The following is a 9,449-nucleotide window of genomic DNA, read 5'->3' on the forward strand; positions in this document are numbered from 1 at the left end:
ATCCTTAAAAAGGGAATGTCGTGTTTTTCATTTGAAACCAAACAAACAGGAAGACTTAAATCTGAATGTATGTATTTAGAACGAATTGACGGTTCTTACACAGGCCGGGATTAAATAAACGTGTCTTATAAAAGTAAAAAAAGAAAAGAGAGATTAGATGTTAATAAGGTCACTAAATTCAATGTAGGTCACCGCTGACATGGTTTTTGTCTCTCAGAGGGAAATGAATGGAAGGTGGAGGATTTAAAAGAAAAAGCAACTGAGGTGAGAGAGAGAAAAAAGGAGGAGGAAAGAGGACAACAGAGCGTTTCCTCCACAGAGCAGCGAGCAGAACACATCTGTGAATTCTCCAAACAAAATGTAGATCAGTTAGAATCTATGGAAGCTCATTTCCACCAGGAAAACAAAAAAAGAGTTCAAACTTAGCCTTGATAATAAAAAATATCCTCAAAGTCGAAATTATGAGATAAAATGTTTATATTATTTACCTAACACAATATTATTGACATTGCCATTGAGCCGGAATTATGAGAATTATCTCATAATTTCCGACTTTTATCTCATAATTATGACTTTTTGTCTCATAAATTCGATTTTTTATCTCATAATTTCGACTTTTTATCTCATAATTATTACTTTTTTCTCATAATTATTACTTTTTTCTCATAATTATGACTTTTTATCCCACAATTTCGAGTTTTTATCTCATAATTATGACTTTTTGTCTCATAAATTCGATTTTTAATCTCATAATTATGACATTTTATCTCATAATTATGACTTTTTATCTCATAATTTCGACTTTTTATCTCATAATTATTACTTTTTTCTCATAATTATGACTTTTTATCCCACAATTTCGACTTTTTATTTCATAATTCTGACTATTTATCTCATAATTCCGACTATTTATCTCATAATTTTGACTTTTCATTTCATAATTATGACTTTTTATCTCAAAAATTCGACTTTTTAATTCATAATTATGACTTTTTATCTTATAAATTCGACTTTTTAATATATAATTATGACTTTTTATCTCATAATTCTGACTTTTTAGCTCATAAGATCTTGGATTTCGTGGTTTCTATTTGGTCTCAAAGGTCTTCTTCTTCTTCTACTTCTCTGTGTGTGTGTAGAGCGGATCTTCGAGGACCACGAGAACCTGGTGGAGAACCTGCTGAACTGGACCCGAGACAGCCAGAACCGCCTGATGTTCACCGAGCGCATCGAGAAGTACGCTCTGTTCAAGAACCCACAGGTGAGACCCAAACATAGATGACCCTTACCTAATATCTTTTTAAAAAAAGACTACACGGGTGTGTTTTTAATATTCACCATTTCCACTTCCTGTTTTTGCTGCAGAACTATTTGCTGGGTCGGAAGGAGACGTGCGAGATGGCAGAAAGAAACAAAGAGGCTCTGTTAGAGGTGAGTCGTCAAATAAATGTCAGTAAGACGACCGACAAAAGACAGAAGAGGTGACGTATAATCACACAACTGTGTTGATTTTGTGTGTGTGTGTGTGTGTGTTAGGAGTGTTTTGGCGGGAGTTCGGTGTCCGTCCCAGAGATGGAGGGAGTGCTGTGGCTGAAAGAGGACGGGAAGAAGTCGTGGAAGAAGCGCTACTTCCTGCTGAGAGCGTCCGGAATCTACTACGTCCCTAAGGGCAAAGCGAAGGTGTGCGACAACGGGATTAGAAAGTTATTTGTTATTTATGGAAAACTGATACTGACAGATTTTGGCGTCTTCCAGGCGTCCAGAGACCTGGTGTGTTTCCTCCAGCTGGATCACGTCAATGTTTACCTGGGTCAGGATTACAAGAGCAAGTACAAGGCTCCCACAGATTACTGCATGGTGCTGAAGGTACGTTCACTGTGTGTGTGTTGTCTTACACTGCCACCTAGTGGTCTGATTTGTTGAATCGCACATCTATTTCACAATAAATATGGATCAAATAATATTCTTTTGTACATAAATGTTATTAGTTTGATTTTAGATAAATTATATAAGAAATAATAACTTGCAAAAGCACAATTGGTGCTCATTTTTTTGCTTTTGTTATAACTTTTTATTCTTTTACCAAATGTGTGCATGGAATTTGACTCAAAAACTAAAGATTTTTGTGTTTTCTATGGGTATGGGTGGGCCTTAGACACGTAGGTGACCAACCTATAAGCCATTTAATTGTCAATGGTTGTGCAAAAATAAGACTTTTATTCATAACAAGTGTTCAAGAGTGCAATATAGACTAATTATCACCTATTTTGCATGTTCACATAACACCCGATGCCAATTTTGCTGAGATTCAAGGGTCTTTTTCCTTAAATCTGGTAGTTTTTTACCTGCTGCATGGATTAATTTGTAATAAATGTGAATCAACCTCCTCAAAACAGGAGAATCCGTGGAGAATTGTGTCATTTACTCGTCTTATTTTCATCTTAATTCATATTAAGCAGCTAAAATTGAAATTTTACACTCATCTTACACTAAATATATACCATACAGTAATACATAGTTCATGTGTGTGTGTAGCACCCGCAGATCCAGAAGAAGTCGCAGTACATCAAGTATCTCTGCTGCGACGACGTCAGAAACCTCCAACAATGGATCAACAGCATTCGCATCGCCAAGGTAACGCGTGGAAAAGAGGGAGGAGGAGGAGTTATCGTGTAAAAAATCTTCAGTGAACTGAACTCACCGCGTCATGTCGTCTGTTTGTTTGTCCGTCAGTACGGGAAGCAGCTGTACATCAACTACCAGGAGGCGATGAGGAGAACGGAGGCGGCCTACGATTGGTCCTCGCTCTCGTCTTCTTCCATCAAATCGGGATCCAGCTCCTCCAGCCTCCCAGGTCTGTCCAGATGATAATTAGCGATAATGTCGTTATAACACGGTCTCAGGGACGTAATCTTAAAGTGATAGTTTCGGAATTTTGGACATAAGACCTATTTTCCAACTCAGCCGGTGTGATGATGGAGAAGATTGGAGACGTTTTCAAGAAATTTCATTCAGTTCTTCTCGTTGCCGAGTTCGCTATGCTATGCTATGGCTAGCGCAAGTCGGGGTCGTACCTATGTTCCCCGGGTCCTATGTTCCCCGTTTTTCCCAAAAAAGGTCCACTTTGTATGTGACAGGGGAACATAGGACCCTTTTTTTGAAAAAGGGTAGGGTTAGGATTAAGGTTAGAGAAAGAAATTCGCCTCGGGTGCACTGTGGAGTCGGTATGAGTGTTTCTAACGCCATGCTAGCAGGTACCATTGACTTGCGCGGGACCGTATCTATGTTCCCCGGGTCCTATGTTCCCCGGGTCCTATGTTCCCCGCTTTGTATGTGACCGGGGAACATAGGACCCGGGGAACATAGATACGGTCCCGCGCAAGTCAATGGTACCTGCTAGCATGGCGTTAGAAACACTCATACCGACTCCACAGTGCACCCGAGGCGAATCAATTGTAACGGCAGACTATCGATGTACATATCTGTGTTGATAGAATGTTTGAAATAAAACCAACCTTGCAATTTGAAGGATTTATGTCTCAGCAGCAGCAGCAGCGCGTCATACTTCCTGTTAGGCCATGGCAGCGGCGGACTGATTCCGCTGCTGCTGAGAAAGTAGTTAGGTTAGTTTTGTTTCAAATATTATTCTATCAACACAGATATGTACGTCGATAGTCTGCCGTTACAATTGATTTGCCTCAGGTGCACTGTGGAGTTGGTATGTGACTGTTTCTAACGCCATGCTAGCAGGTACCATTGACATTGACACTAGCCATAGCACCAGCGAACTCGGCAACTAGAAGAACTGAACGAAATTTCTTGAAAACGTCTCCATCACACCGGCTGAGTTGGAAAATAGGTCTTATGTCCAAAATTCCGAACTATCCCTTTAAGGTGGACTAGTAATAGCTAGGTAATAACAATGTAATAATGTGTTAAAGGTAAACAAAACAGGTAAATTAGTATTTTTTCAATCCCGAAGAAAACGCCACAGCTAAATTTAACCACCTTCTCTTTCACCTCGTCAGAGTCCCAGTCCAACTCCAGCCAATCAGACAGCGGCGTCTCAGAGATGACGTCCACAGGCCACACCCGCTCGCAGAGCGTCGTCAGCTCCATCTTCTCCGACGCCTGGAGGAGAGGAACGCAAGGAGAGGTGTGGGGAGAAAAAACACATATTCACACTCACTCTATCCCAACTGTCTATACCTGTGCGAACATCTTTTCCCATGATTCTCCTCTGCTTTCCTGTCAGCGATCAAAGGTTAAAGGACGTATGCCAGTTCCTCTTTGTGCAGGAGGAGGAGGAGGAGGGAGTGGAGGTTAGACAGGAAGTGATGTAACGGGCATGTTAACAGTTTTGGCTGCAGCCTTGGTGAACATTCAGTGTATAAAAAGTGCTAAAATGGACGCAAATGGACTTCAGTTCTTCTAGAACCTAGCAGATGTCTTCATGTTTAGCACTTAAAGACCTACCATGACCTGGATGACCGAGAACCTCCACAAACAAACATGTGGTCCATTTGATCCTGAATCCTTTGTTTATTTTAAATGGCTGCAGCTCAACTGTTGATTGGTTCTAACCTCGTGGTGTGATGGAATGTCCTAACCAAGAAAATACTGACTCTTTTAGTTTAGTCTACAGAAGATCTGAAGATCACAAACCAGTTTAGGGAGATTAGAAGCTTTCTTGTTATAACACACTGTTAGGAAAAGCAGTTTTTTTGGCCTTTCTGGGTCTGATCATTTTGGGGTTTGAACCCCTTGTTATAGTGCACGTGACTTCAACTGGAAGTGTGATGAATTTGTTGTGGAGGAACATCGTGAAGATCCAGAGTTTAAGAGGCCAGGTCCCAGTGGCTAAACCTTACAAACTCAGCTTATGACAGTGCTTTTGATCACAAAATGTTCAAATGTAAAGACTCAGTTTCTTCTTCAGTTTCTTTGTGGATGCCGTTGAGAAAAGGACAAAGCTCCGTTAAACGTAAAAGTCCTCGGGCTGTTAATGGTAGGACGTGAGAATGTCGCCGGCTCGCGTTTGAGTGCATTTGACCTAATTCATTCATTGTGGTGGTGGTTGTGTGTTTGAAGTTCTAACGGTAACGTGTTCCTGGACTGCTCTGGTTTGTTGTTGTTTTTGAGTTGTTGCATCTTGTTCCACTCCTTTTTTGCACTGCTAATAGCACCATAAACATTAGATGTTTCTTCAAAGAACTGGTACTTTCCACTATAGTTGTTTTGTTGACTTCAGAACCTTTTCGCTGGCCCACCAAATCATACATTTGTTCACGTTGTAAGACAAACAGAGGATGGAAAATGATGGATTCAAATGTTGGACTTACCAAGGAACTGAATCCAAAAAGGAACAGAATTCCAACTTGCATCTTGTTTTGGTATTGTTTGGTTTTCAGAAACATGTGAACTTCAGAGCTCCTTAATATTTGTTCTAACTTCATCTTTCACTTATGTCTCTCCATCACCGTCTCCATCTTCCCTCTTCCTCTCTCCAGATGATGAGGATGGACCCTATCAGCCGGCCCATTCCGATCCAGATCCCCAGCCTCTCCCAGCAGCCTCAGACTCCGCCCTCCAGGTCCAGCTACACTGAGGGCCTCGTCCCGTCCGAGGATTCCTCACCGTCACCGCCGTCGCCCCCTATACCTCCCCCTCTTCCGCCCATCGCGAGCGTGGCCCATCAGACGGCGCCGACTGCAACCTCTTACATCAAGTACAGCACGCTGGCTCGCCTGCAAAACCAGAACCAGGCCAGGACGCCACTGCCAGGACTGACGCCATTGGCCCAGTCCGCCAAAACAAATTACAACACTCTTCCGACAGTTTATACCACCTCCCCTCAGTTACCGCCATCTCCTCCACCTCCTCCTCCACCCGACGAACCGGCTCCAGGCTCAGCCATGGCCGCGTTAAAGTTTGGTCCACCGAGCCCTTCCTCTGTTCTACCGCCTCCACCCCCGCTGGAGGAAGAGGATCACGATCCCAACTTCCTTCCGCCGCCTCCTCCTGAAAGCCTGGAGACCAATGGGTTGCCACCTCCTCCGCCTCCAGAGGCCTGTACTCAACTTTCCAACTCTGGCCTCCAACAGTTCCTGTCACAGAAGTTCCCCAACATGGTGTATGACTTTGCCCTGTCGGTACCCGATGAGAACTCTCCTCCTCCTCCTCCCCCTCCTCCAGGAGAACTGTCTCCTCCCACATCCCTGCAAGTGCACCGGCCTCTGTCGCCCAGCGCGCCTCCTCCTGCTCCTCCCAAAACGTTCACCGTTGGGTTCTTTCCGCCGCAAACTGCTCCCAAACCGTCCGGTCCTTCTTCCCTTCCTCTTGCCCTCTCGCCTGTGTCGCCGTGTCCACCCAACAGCAGCCATGGACCGTTCAAGAAGCAGCAAAGCTTCTCCACGGGGCATTCGCCAAACCAGCCTCCTCCGACTCTTCCAAAGCAGCACAGCCTCTCCTCCAAAAACCTCGCCCTCTCCCCTTCTGCTTCTTCTTCTTCTGTCTCCATCGCGGCCGCTACCTCGTCTTTGGTCAAACAGATCGTCAATCAGTTCCCGGGTAATGCGTCCACTTCCTCTCTGCCTTCCCCCAACTCCATTGACGGATACAAGTTCTCCGCTCCTCAGTCTCCTCCAGCGGTCAAGGCCAAACCAAAGTGGCAGCCGGGAGGAGTGATGGGTCCACAGTCCCCAGAGTTTCCCCCACCTCCTTTCGACAGCTCTGTCGGCGATTTCCCGCCGCCTCCATCTGCGTCTTCCTCCAAGACAGGCTCCCCTATAAAGAAGTCGCCTTCCACCTCCTCGACGGGATCCAACAAGCGAGGGCCTCCGCCGACGCCACACAGAGCCTCGTCCATGCGCGCCAATTCGGGCGATGCGCAAGAGGAGAGGCCAAAGAAGGTGGAGAGTCTGGTCAACAAGTTTGGCCAAGCGCCTCAGACGGGAACCTCGTCCAGCTCCTCGTCTGCAACGGGTTCTCCTTCGAAAGACTCCTCGGCGCTTCCCGCCCCGCTCCCCAAACCAGGGAAGCTGAACTTGGCGAACCTCCCGTTGGTGCTCCAGGGGCTGCAAACAGGCCAGCACCATCCGCCTGCAGACTTCACCACACCGCCTCCGCCACCTCCCCCCGCCCAGGCGCCCCATGTGGACTCGTCTCCCGACTACTTCCCGCCTCCCCCCAGTGACTTTGAGCTCTTCCCGCCTCCTCCTCACCCGTCAGAGTTTCATCACCCCCCGAAAGTAGCCGTGGTAAATCCGCAGCCTCAAATGCAGCAGCAGCAGCAGCAGCAACACTCGGCGACGTCCATTTTGTCGTCGTCGTCGTGGAAGCAAGGCTCGCTGAAAAAAGGCGCGGTCCCTCCTCCGTCGCTAAGCCGGCGGACGAGCAACACGTCCCAGTACGACAATACAATGTCGCTTCCCCTCTCTCCGCCGCCGCTGTCCCAAACCCCGCCGCCGTCTCTGTCCTCTTACTCCTCCTCCTCTCCGGTTCCGCCAACCTCCCCAAAATCAGCCGGGCCCAGCTCCCTGACGCTAAAGCCCCACTTCCTGGAGGACCTCAACCGCACGCTCAAGAGGAAGTCGATGTCTCGCCACGGCTCGCTCACCTCCTCCCAACTCATCCCCTCCTCAAAGATGGAGCCCGTGGGCACCATGGACGACATGGCGCTGCTCCCGCCGCCGCCCCCCGAGCTCATGCAGCAGCAGCAGCACGGCGTCCGAGGACAGTCGCACACGTTGTCCCGCCACCACTCGCACTCGCAATCCGCCAAACACGCCAACATCTCAGGCTATGCAACGCTGCGGCGAGGTCCGCCTCCCGCGCCGCCAAAAAGGGACCAAAGTACTAAACTGACCAGTGACTGGTAGAGAGCGGGGGGGGGAGGACAGTGGGCGGAGCCTAAAACAAAAATGAACTGACTATTTAGGTCTGGATATTCAATGTCTGTCTTGACTTTGTTCGTCTCTCCTCATCCTTAACCGTCCAATCCCTTGGATTCTCCGAGCAAAGTAGTAGCAAGCGATGTTTTCCTACTCGTAATCGCAGATAACAACTGTTCCTATTATTATCCTCATTATGAATATCATTACCCAAGACATGTTTAACCCAATGAACATGAGTTAAAGAATATATATATATGTATATATACAGTATATATATATATATACATGTATATCTGTATACAAGCAAGCCAGAAAAAAAAACAAAAAAACAAAAAACAATCACCTATCGAGCTTTTTTCACGACGTCTCCGCTTTGCATCGATAAAAATAGACACAAAAAAAAGACTTGAACGGCAACAGAGACAATGTGCTGCGAAAATAACCGGTACTGCACGTAGCCGTGGCAACGGAAACGTGACGTTACAGGTGAAGGGATGAACGGGAAGGAACGTGAAAGTGAGGTGATGTGTATAGAAATGTTGGGAGTCGGGGGGGGGGGGCACTTGTAGAGGGAGCATTGCCATTCATTTCAACCTTTGTGTGTATGTGTGTGTGTGTTTTTATATAAGATTATTTAATACTGGAAAGATATTATTGTTATTATTATAGTTATTTTACGTTTTTAAGAAGAGAACCAACACTAGCGTACAGCTAGTTGCACTCCACTTTTATTTATGGGATAGTTTTGTTGCAAGTCTGGGTTGTAAGAGATGTTGAAGGGAAGGGAAAACAGATTTTTGCCACTTAATAGAAGGATTATCTAATAAAATCTATGTCTGTTTGTAGCCTTTTCTAACTGTTAAACTGATTTTTCTGACGGGAAAATGAAGTTTGCAAACAGCTGTTTCCTCATATAAAAGTCCATAGAGAAAATCAGCGATTAAAACATATTGGACCAGGGGTCTCAACCTCCACCACCGGGGGGCGGTCAAGTGACAAAAAAAAGTCATACTTTGTGAGAAAAAGATCATATTTATTATGATATTTCACAGAATTTCAAAATAAAAGCGTTTGTTTTGATATGGGACGATTAGTAGGTTGCGACATAAACGCATTTATGATGCTAAATTAATTCAAAAACACGTACAGAAATAAGTGATAATAAGTGGCAGGCCACATGAAATTGATTACGGGGGCCGCAAGTTTGAGACCTCTGTTGTAGATTTTATTAGGGGAGCCTTTTTAAGTGGCTAGAATCTGTTTCTCTGCATCCGTCTGGTTTGTTGTCTCATATAATCCCACTTTCACTTTCAGATAATTTGATTCAAACATGTTTCCCTTGGCTCTGTAAGCTGATTGGGTGTTATTCTATGGGATTTACACGTAAGGTTGTGCTCAGATTACATACAGTGGTTTTAAAATCCAAATCAGTTTGGTGTGTTAAAGATTTTTTTTTATATACCAGAGGGAACTATGGTTATTTCCATGTCTTCCCTTCCCTCTCAAAAAAAATGTATTATTATTATTATCTGGATTCAACAAGAACCTCCAGTA

General features: G+C 45.2%; 1 protein-coding gene across 2 annotated transcripts in view; it reads left to right on the forward strand.

The window, feature by feature from the left end:
- raph1a (Ras association (RalGDS/AF-6) and pleckstrin homology domains 1a) overlaps positions 1-8,411 on the forward strand; it is a 60,956-nt gene extending 52,545 nt beyond the window's left edge. For both annotated transcript variants that reach the window (XM_083902160.1, XM_083902161.1), the window contains 8 exons: positions 1,140-1,261; positions 1,366-1,431; positions 1,537-1,680; positions 1,756-1,866; positions 2,536-2,634; positions 2,734-2,854; positions 4,029-4,156; positions 5,511-8,411. In XM_083902160.1, the coding sequence (XP_083758286.1) occupies positions 1,140-1,261; positions 1,366-1,431; positions 1,537-1,680; positions 1,756-1,866; positions 2,536-2,634; positions 2,734-2,854; positions 4,029-4,156; positions 5,511-7,880 (3,161 nt within the window). In that variant the 3' untranslated portion in view covers positions 7,881-8,411. The remainder of the gene's footprint in view (positions 1-1,139; positions 1,262-1,365; positions 1,432-1,536; positions 1,681-1,755; positions 1,867-2,535; positions 2,635-2,733; positions 2,855-4,028; positions 4,157-5,510) is intronic.
- Positions 8,412-9,449: the final 1,038 nt, after the last annotated feature.

This window comes from Microchirus variegatus (assembly GCF_963457635.1).
Source record: "Microchirus variegatus genome assembly, chromosome: 16".
In the NCBI taxonomy this organism is placed as follows: domain Eukaryota; kingdom Metazoa; phylum Chordata; class Actinopteri; order Pleuronectiformes; family Soleidae; genus Microchirus; species Microchirus variegatus.